This window comes from Ascidiella aspersa, chromosome 8 (genome assembly GCF_963924565.1).
Source record: "Ascidiella aspersa chromosome 8, kaAscAspe10.2, whole genome shotgun sequence".
Taxonomy (NCBI): domain Eukaryota; kingdom Metazoa; phylum Chordata; class Ascidiacea; order Phlebobranchia; family Ascidiidae; genus Ascidiella; species Ascidiella aspersa.
Genome location: NC_139454.1, coordinates 7,970,805 through 7,995,513, shown reverse-complemented (window position 1 = coordinate 7,995,513; position 24,709 = coordinate 7,970,805). Strand labels below are relative to the sequence as shown.

At 36.5% G+C, this 24,709-nt stretch overlaps 3 protein-coding genes and 1 non-coding gene across 5 annotated transcripts in view; 2 read left to right on the top strand and 2 right to left on the bottom strand.

Moving 5' to 3' along the window:
• Positions 1 to 1,154: 1,154 nt before the first annotated feature.
• On the bottom strand, positions 1,155 to 6,720 carry LOC146135629 (putative divalent cation/proton antiporter TMEM165). Of its 2 annotated transcripts, none has more exons than XM_083396386.1 (7): positions 5,614 to 6,720; positions 5,241 to 5,346; positions 4,714 to 4,896; positions 4,216 to 4,391; positions 3,530 to 3,706; positions 1,678 to 1,783; positions 1,155 to 1,561 (listed from the first exon to the last, which is right to left on the bottom strand). In XM_083396386.1, the coding sequence occupies exons 1-7, from the start codon at positions 5,725 to 5,727 to the stop codon at positions 1,491 to 1,493; spliced, it is 933 nt and encodes a 310-aa protein (XP_083252512.1). In that variant the 5' UTR covers positions 5,728 to 6,720; the 3' UTR covers positions 1,155 to 1,490. The 2 variants fall into 2 exon arrangements, with proteins under 2 accessions (XP_083252512.1, XP_083252513.1); XM_083396387.1 differs by having other exon boundaries at positions 5,241 to 5,340.
• Positions 6,721 to 7,717: 997 nt separating this feature from the next.
• LOC146135628 (protein-lysine N-methyltransferase EEF2KMT-like) lies at positions 7,718 to 8,865 on the top strand. Its single transcript, XM_083396094.1, has one exon. The coding sequence runs from the start codon at positions 7,855 to 7,857 to the stop codon at positions 8,863 to 8,865; it is 1,011 nt and encodes a 336-aa protein (XP_083252220.1). The 5' UTR covers positions 7,718 to 7,854.
• A 2,275-nt stretch (positions 8,866 to 11,140) lies between these two features.
• Positions 11,141 to 24,709, bottom strand: part of LOC146135626 (nucleoprotein TPR-like) — a 58,189-nt gene continuing 44,620 nt past the window's right edge. Inside the window, exons 34-49 of the mRNA XM_083396093.1 lie at positions 24,316 to 24,393; positions 23,043 to 23,232; positions 22,924 to 22,971; positions 22,382 to 22,632; positions 21,131 to 21,224; positions 20,928 to 21,085; positions 19,985 to 20,104; positions 17,923 to 18,028; positions 17,511 to 17,707; positions 17,207 to 17,321; positions 16,722 to 16,912; positions 15,683 to 15,839; positions 14,573 to 14,736; positions 12,825 to 12,889; positions 11,716 to 11,819; positions 11,141 to 11,199 (exon numbers count right to left, since the gene is read on the bottom strand). Coding sequence (XP_083252219.1) covers positions 11,141 to 11,199; positions 11,716 to 11,819; positions 12,825 to 12,889; positions 14,573 to 14,736; positions 15,683 to 15,839; positions 16,722 to 16,912; positions 17,207 to 17,321; positions 17,511 to 17,707; positions 17,923 to 18,028; positions 19,985 to 20,104; positions 20,928 to 21,085; positions 21,131 to 21,224; positions 22,382 to 22,632; positions 22,924 to 22,971; positions 23,043 to 23,232; positions 24,316 to 24,393 — 2,097 coding nt within the window. The remainder of the gene's footprint in view (positions 11,200 to 11,715; positions 11,820 to 12,824; positions 12,890 to 14,572; positions 14,737 to 15,682; positions 15,840 to 16,721; positions 16,913 to 17,206; positions 17,322 to 17,510; positions 17,708 to 17,922; positions 18,029 to 19,984; positions 20,105 to 20,927; positions 21,086 to 21,130; positions 21,225 to 22,381; positions 22,633 to 22,923; positions 22,972 to 23,042; positions 23,233 to 24,315; positions 24,394 to 24,709) is intronic.
• On the top strand, positions 15,112 to 15,187 carry Trnat-cgu (transfer RNA threonine (anticodon CGU)). The gene has a single exon. It is a non-coding gene; the product is annotated as a tRNA-Thr (tRNA).

The window sequence follows — 24,709 nt, the reverse complement described above, 5'->3', positions numbered from 1 at the left end:
GCTCAATAACTGTACATATATGAACGCTTATTTTACATTTAATGTGCAATAATAAACGTTTTTAAAAAATCTAAGCATTTTCCAAGTGAGGCCTCAGTGGTACAAACAGAAAATAAAGTAGGTTAGCTTTTGCCACTCAACATAAATACAGTTTGTATAAGCAATAGAATATTAGATGTGAACTTAAAAGAGATAGAACATTTATTTTGAATCCCTTCTTATTTCTGCATAAACAGAAAAATCAAGTTTGCTTTGAGGTAAGCGCAATAAAACAAAAACAAATCCACCATGATTAGTTTTGCTAATCAAAGCTTTCAACTATTTTGATTATATAATTATGAAGACTTTTAAAATACTATATAATTCTTGGAATTAAATTCCCCCCTTTTTATATACTTATTTTACATTTGAATGTATTTAAAAATTACCAGAGGTACAAAATACAACATGAACAAAATTCACAGAACATTGAAAACCGAATAATACATTTAGCAAATTAAAAGTATATGCTTTTCCTAATAAACCCAGTGAACTTACAAAAAAAAATAAAGACTATAATAAAGATGTCAAAAGTCTGCATCACGCCTACCATATATTTTTTATTAAATCCTACTTTAAGTGTGCAAATGACAACCTGTGTTTATCTAAAGTTTCATTGCCCTCTTTTTTTCATCAGTTCAAAAAAAATTCAAGCCAAGAATAATCCCCTTAAACTGTTCAGTTATTTAGAAAAACAAGGCTTATATGCTTAAATTCTTGAGAGAAAGGATTATTAAAAAAGGTCTACAATAGTTGAACGCTTTATACATAATAAAAAACAAAAAAAAAACACCGGGATCTATCAGCAGAACAACAAAAAGTGCTAGAAAGGTTTGTTTTGTGATTTAAGAGACAACCAAAGATCACTATAAACACTAGTAAAGAGTTTTTAAAACCTAAACAATGTACTCGACTAGCATGAGATATTATTACAAAGGGTGTTGATGCAGGATTCTTAAAAATTTGCTATAAGGACAACGCATAACATATATCTCATATCACAATTTCTTCAAAAATTATTAAATTTTGGGAAGACACAAGGGATTTTGAAAAGTTAAAATAGCTAGTTTTAATTTAAAGGCTAGTAGTTTAATCTCAATGAGGATACCATGGAATATAAATTTACTTTTGCTAAGTTAATGTATAAAATAACACCTTTTTATGAAGTGATTTTACAGAACTTTTTGTACATTTTTACCTATTTAAACGACCCTTTCTAACAATACCCTCTAACAGGTTTTGAAAACCTTTGGCCAAAAATAAGTATTCTTAAAAAGGTATTATACCACAAATTGACACCGTAGAGTAACAATGTTAATACACTTCATCATCTCAATGTTTAATTGCACTTCAGTAAAATGTCCTGTCTTCTGGCGCCAAACAATAAATAGACAGAAGTTCACAATCGTAGAAAAGCAAAATGTTTGGATGATCAACACAAGTGCTCTTTACTAGGACTGCGGTCCGGTAGCAATGGAAAATATTGCATTAAGAATAAAGAATACACCGCCGATGATTGTAACTGAAAAGCAAAGCAAAACTTAACTTACTCGCAAAGCGTAACATTTTATCGACACCAAATTCTAATGCTACATAATATGCAAGTTATGCACTGATAAGTAGGTGGTATTTGTTTACCTGTTCTGACAGAAATCTTTTGTGCAATCATTCTTCCACCAACTACGGCGAGACCAGTGCACAATGCATGACCGATAACGGCTCCCAAAAATACTCCGAGAGCATTCTAGAAAACATTATACAGACTTAAAGAAAACCTACCTGAAAGAATAGATTTGTTACTTTCTGAACATGTGAATCATTTAGGAACGTCCTGAAACTATTTGGAACATGGTTATATACTGCTATGTAGACCTTCTTAAATAGTACTGACAACCTCATACCATATATATTTATAACAATATACTCTTGTGTTTAGAAGATCTATCATTGAAATTATTTGGCCTAATCAAGATTGTGGTGCCATAAAGATCAAGCTAGAACATTGGTTCTCAAAGTTTTTTTTCGTATTCCTCCCTTAAAGACTCAAACAATGTTGATTCCTCCCAAAAAAATCCTTTATCTCAGAGATTACAAAGGTAGGGTATAATCAAAAAACAATAAAAAAAGCAAAAAACAATTTTACCGAACGAAATATACATAATGTATTTACAAAGCGCCATTTATTGTTAATATAAATCATGAGCTTCATGTTTAAAAAAATGTTCAAAAAAATATATACTGGACCTGGGCAACCCTATGTTTCACCCTTTCTTTACTTTACTTTTACGTATTACAATCATGCTAAAAAAAACAGAGGATAAAACAGACACCTGCTGGTGCTAATGAACTTTACTTACTGTGACGAAACAATAGATATTGTAAACCAACCAGACTCTCTTATGACGTAGTTTAGCACAGTTAAAGCAGCATAATGTCTGCCCATATATATAAGCTACTTTTGGTCTTATAGTAAGTAACGTTCCCGTTTAAACTTTTTGCAGTTACTTATAGGTGTGTTAATTATCAAAATAATAAAAGTGAGCACTTTTTATCCACTTTTCCTCCCCAATTCCTCCCTAGAACAAATTTCCTCCCCAAAATTTAAAATGCCCCCCAAAGTTAGCCAAGTGGCTCCCTTTGAGAACCACTGAGCTAGAATAAAAATGCGGTGAGGTTGCATGACCTAAGCCATACTTGATACATATTGAGCTATGCAAGATAATTGGGAGCTGGTTGAAAAATAACTTTGCATCATTGCCTGCTTTCGCCAAAATACAACTCATGTAAGGGGGTTGTCAGCCTGGATCAAGAATATGAGGCTTGGGAGTACGAGTACATAGTATATATACTGTATACTGTAAAACGGTCCTTTCATATACTAACCATTATAAAAGATAATGTGATCTACCTCAGATATGGATCTAAGTTTACACCAGTGTGGTAATGACTTGGCTTAATTGCACTCACTGTTTTTTATGACCTAAATTGGACTTAAGTCATTGTTTTAAAAGGCCATAGTTAAAATTAAGTGTTTTCTTTATCTTTAGCGTTGCATGTTAAACAATTTGCTTGTTTTTGTTATTTATTTTAGTTGAGAATTGAGATATTACTCTTGATTTTTTATGTCAAAACCTTGACTCGGAGTTGACTTGCTCTAATAATGACTTGACTTGTTATCTTTTGCTTTTATTTATTTTTTTGCACTGGTTTACACCTATTGAACTTTTAAACTCGTAAATATAAACAGATAGGCAGAAGGCAAATAATAGAAAGTAACATACTGGTTTTGTTTAGTATATAAAATTGGTCAACTGTATTGTTGCAGTTAGCTATTTGTCTATTTACATTATAAAATAGACATAACATTTTAATAGTTCTTGCTATGGTTGGTGCGGCAACTGGTCATTTCTATGTTTTGCTGACCACAAATTTTAAGCAGATTGCATTTTTCAATCAAAAACATTGTTGTCAACAATTTAGCATTGCATACCTCGCTTGCAGCCAACACTATGGTTGTAATTTGCGACCGGTCGCCCCATTCGGCAAGGAAGGTTAAGGTAAACGATTGTACCAAGATTGGTGAAATAAACCCCAACAGCTTGCGGACACGACCACCGCGGATAATTCCGGTTTCTATGTCTTGGGTGACCTCGGCACTTCTTTCCATCTTAAATTAAAAATATGGTTAAAATGTCTAAAATCATATTGGTTTGATTTATAAGTTAAAAACTAACAAAGGTGTTTTACTTTTTGTCTGACAGGCTGGAAGACTGCCATCTATTTTTTTATGTCACTACAGTACATAAAATATCTTTATTAATTTATGTTGCAAAATAAATATATTTAGAACATTTATTCCACATAACTAATATTATATTAACTATAATTTTTAGTAGCATAATTAAAGGTTTAATAAAAAAAATGGATTAAATAGCACACTAAAGAACAAATACAAATATATATTTTTTAAGTCATTAATTGACTAATGTGCAATTTATTTTATCTTAAACTAAGTGACTTTTTGACTCTTGTGAAACATTTGGTTCATAAAAGAGAGAAGATTTTTTTTTTTTAATATTTTGTGATAATATTTAGTTATCTAACGCCTGACCTACAACGAGCAATGCAAGAATTGAATAAAGATGACTGATTTTCAAATTTGAACTAAGTTTTTACTTCTTCATCTTTTTTCTTTAACTCAGCTTGCACTTCTTCAATTTCTTCTTGCGATCCTTGGGGATCCATCGAGATTCCTTCGTGCAACATTTTGGCCCCAAACCCGATAAAAAGGATCACCGATCCGTAAAAAGTGAGCCAGTATGGAATGACAGTGGTGGCGTATCCAAGGACAACTGCATTTATAAAAAAAAAGCTTTAATAAATAAATATAGAATTTATTTTAAAATCGGTGAGTATTGTATATTTTTATCAATACATAGTTTAAAACTTTTCAACTAATAAATATACAATTCAAATTATTCTTACACATAAAACATACAAAAAATGTTCAAATACAAATTTAACCAGTGTTACAAATCAATTTAGCTGGACATTTCTTCACACAGCTTACTAAATCTTTTTGAATTGTGTACCATTAGTTTATTGTGTTTAAAACAAACATACACAAACACAGATAATACATACAAACAATATATATAAATATTTTTAACTTACCAGAGAGAAAAGTCATTAGGCCAAGGGCCCCAATGGCTCCAGCAAAAACAGTGGACCTTGGATGTTTCATCGCAAAAATGGCAGCAATAAAAAAGGTTTTGTCCCCAATCTCAGAGACAATGATAACAACAATTGCTTTCACAAAGGCATGCATCAACCGGACATCTACAACTTTCGGTGCAACTGTAAAAAATATAGCGCCAAACAGTTAGCGTGGTGGACAAAAATCGAATTCTTTTGTAAAAACTAGATGGCATAAATAGGCAATTTAACCAGTTATATATATACTTAAAATCAACCCAAAAAACAAAGTGAGAGTTAGGTCTTCTGTTACAAATTAATATTGGTAAAAATAAAAGTTTTCTTGAAAGTCATGAGGATGTAATATCAGGTAATCTAAATGTAATAGATTTTATTCCGTAAGTAAGCTGGACTGCAAACCTAAAATAAAAACACTGCACTATTCGCTTATATTAAGAAAACATTTCCATTTGGTAAATGAAAAAAAAACTTAATGTTTAACTTACTTGGAACCTTTTTTACATCTTTCTCAAGATTTGATTCCAAACTTTCAGCTGGTTGCTGCTGTTCACCATCTTCAACATTTAAAATTTGTCGCATTGAAGACTGATCCTTAAACAACAGTAATTAAAAGTAACATGCATAAATTATTTACAATGACAATTGTGTATGTTTAAATAAAGAAAATGGCTATTTGCCTGGGTTTCTTGGTATACATTACTGTCAATTCATGAATATTAAATATAGATTTAGACTACTTTTGTGGTAAAAAGTCTTTTCCCATAAATCAATGTGCTGGAAATATATTTTTAGTGTTTGTGTCATATATCTCTTTTATATTTGAAACAACCAACAGACTTAAATACATAAAATTCTTACCTCAATTTTCAGAGCACTTGTCAAAGGAAACGAAAAACAATGAATTACCAAAAGTGCAAAGAATAGTGGAATTGCACATTTCTGCCGATGGCGTAATGAAAATAATTTTTTCATTATGGTTGTGAAAAGGTGGATCAATTGCGAAACCACCAAGTTGACACTGAACTTGCGGCTTGCAAGTTAAAAGAATCGAGGTGCTGAAGCTTGTGTTTTACATTAGCAATTAGAAGGTTATAACTACATACAACGATTTTCTGAAATCATGTAACATGCATATTGTTTATTGTGAAGAATCTAGATACAATTGTTTTTTTGTGGGGGCTGGTCATGAATCTTAGCACCTTTTATGTACAGTAAAAAAAAGATGTTGTCAAACTTTAAATTGCCTGGGAGAAATAAATATGGGATAATGAATCTAATGATAATATTACTTGACCCACCCTACCCAAAAGTTAAACCACACCGTAAACCAACCAATTTGTGTTTAACAAATAGTTGTGTGGTAGGATTTTAGACGAGTGTCATTTTTTGAATTACCATTTACTAAGAAACAATTTAGCAAAAAAATGACCAGTAGCCGTACAGTATAGGTTAGTGTTCCTCTCCGGGAATGTTTCGACTGGAAATTCCCGGGATTTCCCGCTAATTAACAATTCCGAATGCCGAAAATTTTTTTTATGATCTCAGGTAATTGGCAACAAAGCAATACATAAAAAAAACTAGTCGTTTTTGACTGATATAAAGAAAAAAATATTAACAAACCTAATAAAGTCGTTGCCTGAGTATCCTTATTTGCGCTTACTAGCGGAAAAAAACTTCATTAAATTCATTCTACCAGTAAGAATGAGCTTTTTTATAAATAAAATCAAATAAGAAAAAAAAACTCAAATAATCCCGATTCCCGGGAGTGAAAAAATCCGGAAAAAAGAGGAACCCTAGTATAGGTTCTAATACCTTCTGTTAAATATCAATAAATTGCCTAACCTGAAACAAACGTGTTTATTTCACCTTGTCAAGATTATCTAATTGAATTTGTTAATTCACAGTGATTAGAAATACTAAAGCGTTTATGTTTACACAAGCCAAGTAACGTGAATCATTGCCATACGACAGCAGCTTCTGAAACAATACACAGCGACCGTAGTGTAGTTCACTAATTTGTAGAACGTAACGTAATTTACGTCACGCCGCTGTAAACACAGGTAACGGAAAAATACCGACAGTACAGAAAACCTCACAGTGCGACAAAAAGTTTTTGAAACTAAGTATAATTTTTAGACTAAGCTACTGCGATAAATTGAAGCTTTATGTTCCTTAGCCTACGAGCTTTAATGAAGAAGAAATCTCTTTCGTCTGTTAAATGTCGAATTTGATATTGTATTTCCATTGAAGCGTGACTAGTTTTATCACCTTCTGAACTGCTTTAATTTACTGATTTTTGTCGCTTAAAACAGCTGATGCAAAATCTCATAGTGGAACGTCACTGTATTTGAATACTCGAGTGTCAAAGAGCTTAACGGAAGCAATTGTTGACAGTTTTACTTCTAGTATGCGTCCCCCAAAAACAATTGTTTGACTGTAAGAAAAAACAATGGGCGCTGCTCTAGAATCCTAACACTTTTTTACAGTTACGAAACAGTTGTCAAAACTGAAATTGCAACCAATAAATGAATTTAATATTAATTAATACTTGACCTACCTGAACCCAAACGCAAACCCGTACCCTATAACAAATAAAGTTATCAATATTAACCCCCGGGCAAAAACGTGGTAGTTCTGTTCTACTTTTACGTTTTAAACAAAGTTAAATAATGAATCCAAATATTTTTAACTGATTGGCTTGTAGTACTAACTATAAGTTGTTCGTTTTTTCTGCTTAACCCTAATAAATGTAAATAAAAACTGAGTTTATTCCAATTTAATAATATATATTTTTTTGGAATACTACATTAAGTACCTTTCTACCCTTAGTGTAATGATAGAAAATCATGTTGTGTTCCATTTATTTTTAGTTTTATCATTATATTAATTCTGATAGTGATTAACTAACTATTCAGGTTATAATTCAAAATAAATTCTTACATATCTGTTTTTCCAGGTGGTATAGATTTATAGAATTATATGGTGCCTATTTGACTCTTGGTGATTATTAATTGCATCAAAACCACATGCTTTAAATCCATATTTCTAACTCATCATTTTTTTTCGCACACCCGTGTACCATAAATATTTGAGCACCTGATGGGTAATACCAGAAAGGAAACCTACTTGTCCAAACAGTATCTTGCTCAGGTACCTTTGAAAGATTTCTGTTGGGCAGAAGATGTTGAAGAAAAGCAACATGAAAATTCACAATCGTGTCTCAGAAACTCTACTTGTAAAGTTCATTACAATATGGAGCACACAGAATGGTCAGAACAGTGTCAACAGTTACTTTTAAATGCAACGGTTTATCATCATGTTGCTGAATGCTTTCCGCCAAGTATACCTTACAAACGCTATTTTATAAAGTTTATACTAAATAAAGTTGAACGACTAGGTCAAACCGCATGTGAAGGTTTATGTGAAACCTATGTGGAGTCATTGTCACAAAGTGACGAATCGCTATTGTATAAAAGTTATCATCTGTCAGATAGTTTGGGCTATGTTACACTCCACGAAAGCAGAAAGTTAATATCAGAAGGAACTACTGGACTAGTTTCATGGACAGGTGGAATATTGCTAACGGAGTGGTGCCTTCAACACAAAGAACTATTCAAAGACTCGACTGTTTTGGAACTTGGCAGTGGTTGTGGATTTTGCGGAATTTCCTTGATCAAATCCGTTGCTCTGAAATCTTACATATTTAGTGATGCCCATCACTCTGTTTTGGCATTGCTTAAAACTAACGTTCATCTTAATAAGCTTAATAATACAGAGATGGTTAAAGTAATCGATCTACCATGGGGCGATTTAAAGGCTTGTAAGGACCTTTGTCCGGACATTGTTCTAGCAGCGGACGTTGTTTTTGATCCCTCCCTTCTGCCAGATCTTGCTTTAACATTGCAATTTTTTCTCAGCAAAGCAGGCTGTGAGGCATACATTGCTTCCACCGAACGCAACGCTGAGACATATCAAACTTTTCTTTGCGAGTTGGATTCGCTGGGTATTGTTTACAGCGAGATTTCAACTGACCACGTTCCCCAGTTGTTTTATTACAATCGCGCTGTTCCTGTTCGCTTACTAAAACTAACTGCACCAATTTCACGCTGATACGCAACAAGCAATACATTTATTTCAAATGAACATTGTAATTTTTTTTCTAGTTATTGTTATTTACAATATAATGCTCTGTTTTCAGAAGTTGAAAGTCTTAAACGAGAGAGCCAAGTGTTCGCTTTGGCACATTTTAGCAGAGGACGGACACTTTAACGCAGTGCTTCTTAAAGTTTTTTAGTTTTGTATCTCGTCTATATATAACAGCACAAAATGACTTAGATTGTTTCGATTTTTGTTAAGATCAGCTCAAGCTAAGTTTTACCGTTGCAAATCTACAATTTCTCGGGTTCAGAAATATAAAGCAACAAAAGCACAAAACAAAGAATTTTTAATTAAATATCACTGAGACAACTTGAAAATAGTGAAGTTTGTTTTCGGTCGCGCGAAGCGCGAAAAAGATTTAATTGGTTAAATTGGCGCTAAACTGTAAAATCAGGAGGCTTTTTCAAAACATTTGGTCCCCCTCTTGCTAGCCTGTTATCCAATTATATAAAATAATGATAAAAAATAGTTCAAACGGGGGATGACTTTTATCGTTTATCTATAAGTTAGAAAAAATTATAATTAAATAGGGCCGTTATACCTTCGATGATATGAAAACAAGCAATGGCACTCAAAAAGACTTTGTTCTCAACAAAGTAAACAAAATTAGATTTAACAGATGATTCGCAAACTTTTCTTGGCAGTTTTAATGTTAAAGTTGGCAAAAACAGAGTTTGTACAGCGCTGTAGGAGTTGTGTACAACCAAAACGAAAACGATACCATTAGAATCATAGAAAAAAATAAAATATTAACTTAAAGCTCGCCTTCCCCCCTACGAATTGCTTGGAGCCCCCCTATAAACCCTTTTTAAACCAACAATTCAGCATGTTCCTGGCTACAGTATTTTTTTCGAAATAAATACAACGTCTCGCCTAAAAGTCTTGTTAAAAGTATAAGCAACTAACTCGAAATGCGAAAAAAGTGAGTCTATGACACCTAATTACATTTATTACATTATGTTTGTGTCATTTTGCGGTAAATAACAATTTTTTATGTATGTGTTTTTACCTTTTTTGTAGCTTCGTTTGCAAAATTATAGGCCCTTCCCTGGTAATTAGCCTTAGGCCTAGAGTACCCTTAATCCGACCCTGCCTCTACCCACAGGTTCGGGCGCTATTTTGGCCATTTAGGCCTTCTTCAGATAAATTTAGGCCTTATTCCGATGATTTTAGGCCTATATTCCGATGAATTTAGGACTAATTTTGATAACTTTAGGCCTTATTACGACGAATTTAGGCCTAATTTCGACCGATTTAGGTCTTATTCAGACGATTTTGATCTTATGCTATAATAGATATTACTGCGTATTTGGCTGATTATGTCGTTGGTCTTAACTATGATTTTATAGTTTTTTCTGCTTTAGGTATTGTTGCTTTTTAGGTCTGATTGTGTGTTTCCCTTGTAATGTTGCCAGAGTCCGTTTGATGAATGGCATATATAGCAATGTGCGAATACATTTTAGGCGCACATATTTTAAAACACCAGGTCTCGAAAACTAAACGCGTTTGTAGCAAAAAATCAACTGGTTTATTTTGCCGTGATCTCTTTGAATGAGACTCGATTTAGTTGTACATCAGCGCACAAAAAAACATTGATTTTCAAAGTTACTGATCACGTTAAACCTGAAAAATTACAGGTCTTCCTTACATAAAAAACTGAAATCCTTCCCTATACCTGTTTATATCAGTTACCATGGCATTCAACAGATGAAATGTGCCAGCAGCCCTAAATTTACTACTATATTGATTTCACCATCAGTACTGTATATCGAACCGGCGCGAAGAGCATTTGCACCAAATAGCCTTGGGTAGCATTAGTTTTCAGTTATTGTTGCATTGACTATTCACTAGAAAGAATGGTTAAAAGCACTAAAATTACAACAAGCATTGTAAAATGAGTTAACTATGTTTTTTACATTCCGGCACTCGTGATACAGAAAAATATTTTCTAGCAATCGCGGACTTGGTCGTAACCACCAGAACTCCATCTTAAACCTTTTATAAAATAAAGTAAAAATACAACAACGACGAGTCTTTAAGCAGCTGTGCAGTTTATTTACAAGGCAGGGTGAGGCACTACACCGCGAAGTGTCGCAACGAAAGAAATGGCAGCTTATGTACACACCCACACAACACTGTACAAGTGTACAATAGACGAAAGTCCCATCGTCATACGTCGGCTTGTGAACTTGGGAAAACGGGAATCCACGGGCAGGAAAGAAATGTTTCAAGGTTGGTTAGAGGTGGAAGGGGAATTGGCACCTTTTCCGCGTTGCCGCGCTGTTCCTAGATGATGAAATATAAACATCAACTAACGATAGAAGCGAACTTTAGTAAGTTTTCGGCCTCTTTGCTAATAGTTATAATTAACGCGTGTTGTGAAATAAATTGCTCACTTTTCATGTTTTAAATCCTTAAAATATCGACAAAAAATAAGTGATATAATGAAGCTCAAAAAAAACATTCGGGTTTCAAAAATCGGCTGCAGAACATAAAAGCATATCAAAAGAATAAAGTTTACAATGAAGAATTTTTAAAAGACATATTAATTAATAATTACTGTTACATTCGCTGGTCTTATAAATCGCTTAAAAAAGTTTACAAAAACGCTAACAATTTATTTCAAAAAATAAACCTTAAAAAAAATTGAAGAAATGCTGTCTCGTATGGCAAAAAGCTTCAGTTCAAATGTGATGTCAAACAAAACAAAAAAGTAATACATACATCACTGTTTGTCAGTTTTAAACCGACCAAAACCAGAAGCGCTGTGCCCGAGCTACATATACTTAATTTTTGACTTACCGAGTCCCCTGATACGTAGTCTGCCTCTTCCCCTGCCCCTTCGCCTCGCAGTTGGAATGTTGGTTCTTTGCAGCACTTCGACGCTTGACACGTGCGATTCAGCCCTGCGCAAGTGAACGTAATATGATTATAGGAAGTTGAAACAGGTATGCAGGGTTGCCACCACATATTTTTGTGAAATAAATTTATCAACATTTCTAAATATTTTTAGAGAAATTTTAGCAAGTTGGATAGCTAGACGTGTTTTGAATTTATTTTAGAACACAAAACAGTATAAATACAACACAATGACAAATAGCTTAAAAGCTTGTTTTACAACTTCATTTTCTAAACACATAACTAAGCTGGACATCAAATAAATTCATAGCCTGTCCACAGACTTGAGAAAAACGTGCAAATCAATTAAAAAGAACTTAAAGACATTGCGGCCCTGACAAAAAAGTATAAATGCCTATTTAATGACAAATAGTTAAAAAACATGTTTTACTGCATCACTTTCTAAATACATAACTTATAATGCTTTACAAAAACCGAGGTTTTCCATAGACTGTTTTTTAAATGGTCATCAAATAGAAGACAATCACCATACATTTAAAAATGCAAAGACTTTGAGGCAACCCTGTGAGCAGGACACTTTAATTAGGCGCGACGCATTTTGGGGACTTTTTTCGGGCATATTTACGTACAGTTCATTGTAAAATTTGTTGTTGTACAATCTTTGTCAAGTGTAACACAGTCAGTATAGCTGATTTCGTTTTAAAAAAAATGGCAAACGAAAAATTGATATTCAAAAATTCAGAAACATTTTAAATTGTAGCAAACTGAAGGCGTAAGACAGGGTCTCTAGGACGGTATGAGAAAAGCAGAAATTAATAACGGCAATGTCGCACTTGGTATAACTGCAATACCTTGTTGCGAAAACAAGCGCATGATATCGTTTTAAACATCGGGGATTATTTCATCGCTCGTAATAATCCAAGGCCAGAAAAATATACAATTAAATATGACGGGTAAAGGGGTCATTTCAGTTTTCCGACTACAATTTTAAATAAAAAGAAGAATTTTGGGAAAGAAGAATTGCATATAACACACAAGAGTCGAGTACTTACTCAGCATCGTCAGGATCTTCGTCGGGGTCATCCCCTTGAACGTTACTGCTGCTCACCGCCGCATTCTGTGACCAAATAAACAACAGGCCGTTAAAAAGTAAGCAGTTGTTGTTAATGCACTTTTGCGCACACTAAATTTTAGGCCCAATAACAGGCTAACGCAGCAGTGATCGGAATCATCCTGCACTGCGCCATTTACTAATCGTATGGCGAACCCAAAATGACCTTAACTTTAAAAGTGAAGTCAATCTTTATTCGGGTTATATCGGCGCTTTTCCACTCCTGGGATGGAAGGCACCTGTGCGAATGAAAAAAATTGAGAGGATGACGAACGTCGTCCGGATGAATGTGCGGGTAAAAATGGTGCATAAATGGTCCCCAAGCCACCAAATTGATTTTGGTGGCGCTTCAATAATAGTACGAGAATCAGACTACAGGAAAAGATTATTTTTGGAATCGTGAAATGTTCATAAGAAGGGTAACACCATGAACGTCAAAACTGACGTGATGCTTTCTGCATGCTACAAGCACCTACTAAAGGCCTAGAGGCAGTCGCTAATTATTTTCTTATCGTTTTGTTGCTCGCGTTTATTTCTGTTTTTTTTTCCTTTTTTTGCTTTCCATTTATTGTACGAGCGTTCAGTGTCCATCACCCTGACGAAGGCGGCTCGTATAGGTTGCCGAAACGTTGGTGAACAATTACAATTACCAGAGGAGCTGTTTTTTGATTTATATAAAAATGTTGCATGTTATTATTTTTCATTGTGTGTTATACGGTGATCAAATAAACTGGTCCTCCCTCTTATGCGTTCAGCTACAGTAATATACCCTCTCAGTGGTTTATTGCAGCATAAGCTATCTGTTTTATATCGTTAAGACTGGCGGTTTTAATACAAAAATCTTTTTATTGTTATTTCACAAATAGCGAAAACTAAAGGTTGCGAACTTAGTGTCCTTGTTTTGGTGCGGATGGAAATTTTACGAAAAAAAAGGGCGGACGTTTCCGTTAAAGGTTGAAAAGTACTGGACTATATTGTTTGACAAATTGTACCCTACATATCGAGATATCCAATAATATCGGTTTGTCGGGCCCGATACACAATTTCAAGCTTATGGTAACGTAACTCGTCTGATACTAAAAGCAAAAACGATATTCGCGACAACATTTCAAGTTATAAAGAAACAGGGGTGACAAAATGCCGCTATGCAAAAACAAATATTTAGAACAGTGGTCGGCAAACTGTGGGCCGCGGCACAAATGTGGGCGGCAAAGCCTTTTTTATTTCGCGAGTTACTTTTTTATAGTTTAGTGTTATAATGTAGTTGTTGGCCGCGCAAAAGCCGTATAATCATTTGCACTTAGTGTGATATAGATTTTTTAAATTGGTCAGCTTGGAAAGGCTCACGTGTCAAATGTGGTCCTGAGAGCCTGTCAAATATATTTTTTGCCAACTTTAACTGTATGTAATTGAAAAATGTTTAGCGCTTTGCACGTAAATTCGTCGTTTTATACCATGTTTTACGTTATGACATAGCAGTGTTTCGGGCATTGAAGCGCCGTGTAATATTTCACCTTAAAATCAAATATCCTGAACCCGCCACGGTTTGCGTAGTGGTTTTACGTAGTGGGCCTTCAATAGCTCTGAAAAAAGTATTTAGGCCGCAAAAAAAAAATTGCCGACCACTGACTTAGAAAATGGGTAAACGCCACGCCACAAAAAAACGCTTCCCCGTATAGCGGCACTCACCCCGGAGGCAGTGTGCAGTTCAGAAGTGTCGATCTGCGCCAAAGTGGAAGTTGTGGAGAAGACGGTCGAAGAGGATGGGGTCGGGGTGACCGGAACACTGCGGGAATTGTCGTCTCCTGCGCCCGCCAAATCGACGAACGTGTTGTCGACTGCGTCCATCAGACCTGCCAGGGAGCAAAGTTAGGGGATTTTGTCTGCTAAACGTAGACAACTTAATGATAAATCTAAAAATATCAAAGCCATAATATTCGATAACATCGACATTTCGCAATTTACAGACATTTCAGCAATAACTCATGCCATCATCAGTGTAAAAATCAAGTCACTTTTTATTGTTGACAATTCTGGTTTTCTTATTTAATGAATTATTTAATAAATTATTTCTAATCTAATTTGTAAATTGCTTGTGTGCTCTAATTCTAGTTCTAATCTAATTCAACAAAAGATACAAACCAAACATCTGAACGTCCCTTTTTGTTTGGATTACTCTTATTTGTACCTAAAGGCGTATGTTTGTTTTTCGACTCGCTACTCTCTGAGTCTGCATAGCTCAGTTTTGGTAGAGCGACGGTCCCGTTTAACCGGAGGTCGTGAGTTCGAACCTCACTGCAGGCTAGTTGTTTTTCTAGCATGCCCTGCTTGCATCATAGATCAACAGATTCAGTGAGTCTGCAATGGCTTTCGGTGTACTTGTACCTAAAGGTTGTTAAACTGCTCATGACGTAATTTGTGATAGATTTTTATACCACAGTCTGGAAACTTTTCTATGATATATTTCGGTGCCATTTGTGCCACCACGGTTGAAATTAATCTTACATTAACATTTGTTACCACAATGGTCGAAAACGCAAATTTTGTCCAATAAAATAATAAAAAAAACTTTTGGAGAATTGTTCCCAAGTTAGGCGCAGCTCTCCAGGAAGGAAATTCTCACTATACTGAATGTGTCATTATCGCCTGATTCACTAGCGATTTCACAAACCTTATATATATAATATATAAATGTATAAAGCTGACAAGGACAGTCACTCTAAGGGAGTTTCGCAATATTATGTAATTGTGACGTAAGGGCATGAAGCTTTTAAGGACACAAAAATAAAGTTAACTTACCTCCAGGGACGGCGGCCAGGTTCTGTCCAGGGGGTAGCTCGAAGCGGAAGTGGTTACCCGGGGGTACTCGGGGTGAGCTCACGATCTGGTAGGTCTCGTCGGGGCGGTTGGGGGGCAATGTGGGGGTGCAGGGGACGATGCTGTCGCCGTCGGTAGACTGAGCACAAAAATGGGGGAAATTGAGACAGTTTGTGAATTTGTGTGAATAGCTCGTGTGCAATAATTATAACTACATCTAATTTTTTTTTTTTTTTTTTTTTTTTTTGACGATATTACCGTAAATCCTGTATTTTACAGAAGTAAATTCTACAGGTAGCTTGCTAATCTTGTATTTTCTTGAATCTCCGCCATTCGTATTATTATGAACACGCATAGAATTAATTGTAATTGAATAAATGTAACCCGTGTTTGAATTTTAGTTCAATTTCTATATATTTCACGAAATCGATAGTTCTAATTCTAATCTGTCATGATTAAAACTGTAATGCTCTAATTTTAATTCCAATATAATTTAGAAAAGGTGAAACAAATTTAGTTGAACAACATTGGTGCAGATATTGATAGATTTAACAAAAATGTGGTACGGCAAAGCCGTACCACGTTTCAAATCAAACAACTATGCTTATTTGCCTATTATAATGACGTAACTTTTTATCGGTTATCATACGGCCGTAGTTTTGGCCCAAAATATCGGGTATCGGGAACGTAATAGAAATCGGACATCCCTAATATTAATATGTTTGTAGCGACACTACACCGACCCGGATTATCGAAGCATTTTGTTTGCCTTTTTCCTATTTTTCTCGTGCCTTTTTATCGCCGGTTCTAGTGTGTTGCTTTTCTATTCGGCGCAACTGGAATAAACACTTGCCATCGCCTTATGTTAATTATTTCAGAGAAATCAGACCTATGCTTCCGTGCTGAACATTCTGAAAAACAGCAATCATTTTTCAGAGCTTAAAATAAACTCTGCGCAAAGTCTAGAGTCTAGAGTCTAGATAACAACAACAACGTGCGACCAACGATCAATCGATCTTACCGAGGGGACCAGCAGGCCAGGGGTAAGAGGTGGACCCGGGGCCGGGCGACTGGGGGCACGCGATCGTAGCCCGGGGTCGGACGGGGTCAGGCTGAGGAAGGGCAGCTGGGGCGCAGGGGTCCGACTCTGCATCATGGCCATGCCCCTGGGGGCGGAGCTGCTTGGGGCTGAAGAGTCGACTTCGCTCTCTTCTGTAAGTTTAAAAGAAAAAAGATTGATAAAAAATAAGGATTATAAATCAAAGTCTAGTGCAGAACTTAAAGACTCTTTTAGTTTTAGTGGGATTTTTATTAAGGCTCTCTCTGCAAAATGGTAAGAATTCTGGGGTTTTTCTCGCACTGCAAACTTTTTATGAAGACTGGGACTTTCCTCAATAAGGTAAGAACATTAAAACACCTGGGATTTAGTTAAAAAGCATTAAACATCACAATTAATCAACTTCTCGGTTCACCCGTATAAGCCTAAATAGAAAGATAAACCCCAACCGTTTTCTTCCTCCATTTCTTCTTCTTCTTCTTCCTCCCCTTCAACTTCCTCCTCTCCATCGTCTTCCACCTCATCTTCATCTTCCTCATCCACCTCAACGTCCTCCTGGTCCGGCTGCGAGAATTGATGAAAAAGTAAATAAAGAAGTAAAAAAGTAAAAAGTGAAAAAACGAAAAAAAATTAAGAAAAATATAAGTGATAAAAAAATAAAAAAAGTAAAAAGTAAAAAAAATAAAAAAGTACGAAAAATGAAAAAAAAGTAAAAAAAAAACAAAAAAGTAAAAACATCATATCTCTACTCACGAAATCCACGTCGTCGTCGTCGCTAGACAACACAATGACGTCATTTTGCTCCTCCATCATGATCGAGGAAGAGGAGGTGGGCATCTTCTCTTCGGATCGACAGGAGGAGGAGCTCTCGGCCGGAACAAAGGAGAGGCCCTCGGCCGAGTTGAATCCGCTGTCGGGCCTCGCAGCTTCTTGATCGGCAACTTGTGAAGCTGAAGAGCATAAAGTTTTATGTTTGTATAAATCGGAATCAGTTAAAAAAGAAAGAAAAAAGTTGGACTAGGGCCGAGAAAATTAACTTAAGTTCGATTTTTTAAGTTCGGAAAAAACAAAGTCGAGAACCGACTTCCGAACAACTGGTTTTAATTGTATAGTCAGTTTGCACGGTTTTACACCTCTAACTATAAATAAGAACAAAACCGAATACCTTGAGCTTGTTGCGTCGTTTCCGGTTGATTGCTGACGCGTGACGAGTCATCCGTGTCGGCCTGCTGCGATTGGTCGGGTTGTCTCGCTCCACTAGACACGCTCTGCTAAACGCATCGCGCAAAATGTTCAAACGCTGTGTTTATTTGGGTTAAGCTAAGTTGTTCGGATTTATATATCTTTAAAGTTAGATTTAATAACACTTACGTGCCACCGAATAATAAACTTCCCTGCCGACTTGCAAATTACAATCTGGGCCAAAAAATTACAATTTCCTCTCGCTTGCGCTAACTTTAGAGTCGTTTGGGATTTCTCTTTTTGTTTATCGACTTGGAGATAAACCTAAAGTCTTTTGATATTCACTAAACTAAATAAACACTTTTCAACCAATATTCTTATCTTATCAATAAAAAACTTGAAGATTTTTCATAGATCAATGTTGTTTAAATTTAACTGGCGACTGCCATTTTCTTCACTGAAATATTGTAGGAACCAATCAATTTAAAAACAAGAAAAGTTGAAAAAAAAAACTACGACACAATAATTGATTAGCCAAACATTCAAATGAGCACTCTAACTATACTTACTAAACAGGCTAGGAAATAATTTGCTATTGTTAAGGCTAATCCACCTAAAGCCTTTTTTTTATTTTCTTTATTTTGACAATGTTCTCCAGGTTACAATTTAACAGACAATGACAACAAAAGATGTCGGGCAGTCCAGTTTTAAAGCTTCCCAGCGGATTCCCAGGGTCCTAAGACCCACTGTAACAGCTGTACAGAAAAATAGCTTACCAAGTGATCGTTTTTTGACCTGGCTTTCTTCCGGCGGTAACCTGCTCCGACACTATCCGTCCTTCTGTCAGCACATGAGAAGCTGGCTGCGTATCTGAGTCTGGCTACTCGTACGAATGGGTGAAACTTCACTTGCCTGCAACTCGACTGTACTCGCGTCCATTCGGGCGACTGGCAAAATTAGTAATATTCGTAAGTTTTTTTTTCGCAAACGTTGAAGAAATGTTGAACCACATTCAGAGGTGAGTAATATAATGCTTGGAAAATAAACTTTGTAAATAAAGATTTACTCAACTTAAAAAGGGGGTTTGAAATTTTTAAACGTATTACTTAACCTCAAACCTGGATGCTTTGTTGCTGGGTAATTTATAACTAACACGTATTTCTACAACCTTCGAGCTGTATGTTTCGGTTCCCTGCCCCCAAAAAACTACATATCTATATATATTTTAAACTATTTTTTTAGTAAAAATTATCTACTTGCAACTGCTAATTAACTTTGCTGTAAAACTAAATAGTTCCCTAAAATATCGATCACTTTCCGATGGCATTTGGCAGGAGCTTGTTCAGCTTGAACACTAACTGACATTTCGACGGGAATAAAAAGTTACAAGAGAAAATAAATTAGCTGGCTAGGATTGTGAAGCTCTGTTCGTTTTCTTATAATTTAATCTGCAACAGAAGGGAACATTAACCTGGATAGATTAGAAAACTTTTCTCGGTACATAATTCATTTTTTGACTGTCCTTATATAGCACATGGCAATATAACTGAACCTGAGTGCCGACTTGACGACGCGTGCTTATATATTTACTGATAACATATTAAAGCTTCTTTAATAAACTAAGATAAGCAATAATTTGTGCGGTTCGGCTGCTAATACTGAAAACCATTGGATGCCGTCTGGTACACAAATTTAGGAATTATAGTTGAAGTTTTATTTTTTATTAAAATCCTTTTACTATGCATCACCAAAGTAGTGGGTGAGTAATTACAGGATTAGGTCTTATTCTGACGATTTTAGATAGTAGATATTACTGCGCATCTTGGCTTTATTATGGCGTTGGTTTTAATACTATTTAATACTATAGTGTTATACAATATTTTGCTTCAGATATTGTTCCTTTGCGGGTCTTATTGTGTGTTCCCCAACACCCATTAATCGACGGAGTATCTGAACAAACCTCGCAGTCCCAATACACACACAAGATATACAAACTTAAGGGCGGTCAAACCGCAACTACCATCGCTACTTATACGGGAAGTTACCTCGGAAACGATGGACATAGTATCGGCGTCTGACGGTGGAACAGAGGCCGATGCAGCGATGCTCTCGCTCGACTGGTCGGGACTCTTGCGTTGTCTCTTTGGTTGAGGCGCCACTGTGGCCTGCTTGAAGAAGTATACGACACATTTCAAACCAAATGAAAAATCTATATACATTGTGTATATTCTGTGATCAAGCCCTTCTGAAGTCGTACTGACCAACTATAACACACACATACATCGGATGCCTTCGAAAAGGCTTAACTAAATCAGTTGTTCTAATCAGGATTATAGTACAAGCAAAACAAAAGACTAGAAATACCACTAGCCGGCGGTGAGGTTCGAACTCACTACCTCGACCATACAGGGACCGTCGCTCTACCTACAGTGCTACACAGGCTCAGGTGGAACTGGTCGCACCTCAACCTGCTGCATAGTTATGGTACACACAACCTGATTGGAAAGGGATTTGCGGCCGTCGGACAGTCTTCGGCAATTCAAGCTTTAAATATATATATTTTAGGTTCGTGCTCAAACAATTGGCATTTTTTAATTCTAAAGCATGTTTAGACAGTATTTTTTTTAGAGATTTTGCAACACGATATTTAGATGAGCTATTTTAGTAAAAGCGATAACAAGTGAATAAAATGATGAAATAAACTGTTATTTCGCACTGATTAAAATATGACCATGAACGAGCTTCAGTTTCAGTAAAATCAATTGCCCTTGTGTCAAACGCAGTGCAAGCTACAGACCGTGTTTTTGGCTGGTACTCATAACATTAGTGTTTTGAATCGAGAGAGAGTTCATCTGAATCCAGTTGTAACACAGTCCGCTTGAAGCGTAAAATTTTTAACACATGTTCTAACACAGACGCTTCAAAGCCCCGAATTATTCTAATACGGGCGCTACAATCGTTAAAAACAAATCGAATCGGGTGTCAAACCTGTGTTTCTCGGCTGGTGCTCGCCGCCACCGCCACGCTCCGGAACGAATTCTCCTCCGTCTGTTCGTGGGCACGCTTCTGCGCTCCGAGGAAGATCCTGGGAGCAACGGAGGCGCTCGCTCCTGCTCCGGAGCTGCTGGATGCCCCGGAGGAGATTCCTCCTGTGCTGCTGGACGCTCCTGCTGATGTAGATGAGGAGTAACGAACCGCGCTGGAGGAGGACGCCTCCACTTGCTCCGTGCTTGCGGAGGACACGGATGTTGCGGAAGACGAAGGGTGCCCTCTGGCGGCCGACAACTGCGGAAGAGTTAAAAGTTATAGACCAGTGGTTCTTAACCGGGGTGCCATTTCAATGCCCAAGGGCACCGAGAGATATTTGGGAATCTTTAAGAATCTGATTTTTGCTTAACTCTTACAACTTTTTGTGTAAAAGTAGAGTGGAATAAATTCATTTATAACGTCTTATGTTGTGTAGAGTCGATGTGTGTTGTTCCAGTTCTGTTAATTGTGGCATTCTAGTGATAAGGAAAAATCTTTCAGGGGTGCCGCAAGCCATAAAAGGTTGAGAACCACTGCTATAGCCTTTTGGAATGTTACACGTAAATACGATATTAAACTTATTGTAGTAACTGTCTTTACGAGAAAAAAGACTATAGTTTTTGTTTAAAGAATAAAGCTGAGATTTAGCATAACATTTTTGGTTTTTAATTATAGATGTTCGGCAAGAGAAACAGCAGTGGCCCGTATATATATATATATATATATATGGCCCTGCGGAACATTAACCGAGGAAGAGTCTGTCCAACCGACATATTGCAGCTTATACAGATGTTAGTAAACAAAGGTTTTTATCAGTTGCTTTCAGTGGCTGCTTCACGTATCATGCTTTATTTTTTTTTGTTCTTTTTTACTTTATTTGTTGGCGTTAAATGCAGCTTGTCTTTGTGTATGTTCGCCTTGGATGGATTTTATTTATTTATTTTACAATTTAAAATTTTAATATTATTTGCGAATTATTTGTACAGATAAAGTAACGATGCCATTCATTTATATTGCGAAATGCATATTTATATTAAAAGTTTTAGACCTTGCTGACTGATTGTTGTTCGAAGTCGTGCGTTCAAGCTATTATAAATTTTTAGAACTTTTATTGTCGGCATTATGTGTTGAAGGGAAAGATTCTGTTGTGGAAACACAAAAGAAATGCAAGGAAGCTAAATGGTTAAGTGTTATAGTGTTATACCTAACGTTTTTGTTTAATTATACTTGTCTTCGAAATCAATTGAATTTGCCAGAATTGCAAGGAAGCTAAATGGGACAGTGTTTACGTTTTGTTTAATTATACTTGTTTTCGAAATCAATGAACTTTGCAATAATTTTATGGGTGCGCAAGAAAAAAGGAACCACCAAGTTAGATCAAACTTTTTTAATCCAAAAAACACAAAAACACAAACCTCCTCCTGCACAGTCTGGTCGTCCGATGACGACACAATCGCCTGGTCGTTCTCGGTGCCATCGGCACTGGGGGGTGACGAGGTTCCGCGGGCGCCGGTCTCAGGGGTCTGGGAGGGCGCCGGCGCCGAGGGGGCCTGGGTCGGCTGGGTTCCGGAGCTGACCACCTGCTGTTGGGGGCGCGCGGGGCTGATGGGGTGAACGAAGGCGGTGGGGCTCGATAGTGACGACACAGAGGAAATGGACGCGGCCACTGCGGGGGTGACTTGAGAAATAAATTAAAAAAAGGTGAAGGAAATGAGTTTTGGGATTAATCGCACGAATAACTGGCGATGTGGTTGTAGTAGAGATCAAACGATGTTACTTTTTGATGGATAACGATATCCGATGTTTTTAACCGACACTAGATAACCGATTTTTTACGCTTTTGTCAACCGATATAGCTGATACCGATTTGTTATGTTTTCTTAACCGATAACATACCGACAGTAATTTTAACAAGGCTTTACAATTAAATAAAATTAAAAAAAAAACACAACCTTACCAGCAATAGGTGTCGACGATGATCCGACTTGGGCTACACTAGAAGGTCCTAAAAACACACAAACAAAACAAATATAAAGACGTAATTTCAGCGACCAAAGGTAAACTATCAAAACGCACCTGGCCTCTCGGTGTCCGGGGCGTCCTGCTGGGGCTCGGGGATTACCCTCGCTGTCCTGGTTACCCGCATCGGGGTGACTTGGTTGACCCGGGTGCTCGACGTGGGGCGCACGTTGGCGGTTCTGCGGGGTTCTGGGGCCGGGGTGGCGGCGGCGCGTCCTTCCAGTACCTGACGCTGTAGATCCTCGACCTGAAGCCATTTATATTATGTTAAAATTAAAAAAAAAAACTTGAAGTGAGCGCACGAAGCTATCTCTCAAAACGCTAACCGCCTTTTAAACTGTGGATTATCCTTTCTTACACTGCGTCCCTTTGTTTGTATGTTCCCGGTATTCTTTTGTACAAGGGTTTTATGCATGCCTGACTATCATATGGACAGTTTACTCTATCTGGCGCGGCAAATCCTCAACCCGAAGCGATTTTTCTCCTGTTAAAATCGACGAAAATACTCTAAGCGAGCGCACGATGATACTTTAAGGCGAGGCGCCCTTTTTATCTGCATCTTTTTTCCTTTATCATAATGCGTATCTTTTAAAAATGGCTTGACCTTATAATATATGATAGCAACTTAGACTTATAACAATTGCGTCCCACCTTTTATAAGTGATGCTTTAATTACTTCTCAGTCATTTTAACTGAAGATGATACCAGCTCGTACCGAAACGACTTAATAATCAAGATGATGTCGATCCACTCGACCTTTTTGGCTTTGCAATTTATTATCAAGCTATATTACAGATTCGTTCATAGTTTACCCAAATGCTAGCATTAATATCCAAAAAATGATTTTACCTCGCATTGAATATTGTTTTACTTGCTGTTTTATTTTTTTTTATTTTTTTTTCTATTATTTTGCCGTCCATTTTATTCCCACCTCATGGTGCGTTTTTATCTGTGTTATCAGTTGTTACGTCATTTTACGGGCTGCATCGTCATTAAGTGGCAGCAGATGTTACTTGCCTAGAACCGTTGGTTTGAGTTTTTATTAGCGCACATCTCGAGTTATATTGTGTTATGTTTTAGATACCGACAAGCTTTTAGCAGCGAAATATATTTATCATATACGGTAACATACAAACAGAGTGATTTACGGTTTACTAAGTTCTGTACTTGTAAGCCATCAGAAACCAAAATAATGTAAAACGACATAAAGTAGATTCAAGTAATTGTTGTAAACCTGTCCCTACTTCTAACTTATCGTTTTACAATCTACCTTTTAAGCAAAGTGGTAGAGGAATTTCCAACTCATACCAAGGATACAAATTGACATTACCTTTGCCTGGAGTTCGGCGCGCCCTTCTGTTTCAGTCTTGAGCTCTTCTTGCAAACGATCTCTGTCACGGTGGCTGTCCTGTAATCAAAGCACAACAACGGCTTAGTTTAATGTATAAAGAGTTGGCTTTTAGCGACCGAGCGGTCCCTGATGGAATGATGGTACTGGAATGCATGAGGGGTTGGCAAACTTTTAGGTTCGCGAGTCGCATTTTAAATCCAGTGGTTAATAAGGAGGTGCGTAGCGTGGAATAACGTGTGTATATTGTTCCAGTTGGGATTGCAACAACTAATTTTATAAATATGATCACAAATAATGGATAATATGGAGTTTTAATGAACTGTGCCATTTAAAAGCATTGTCACAGCCAAACATTGTTCTAGTTTGAGTATTT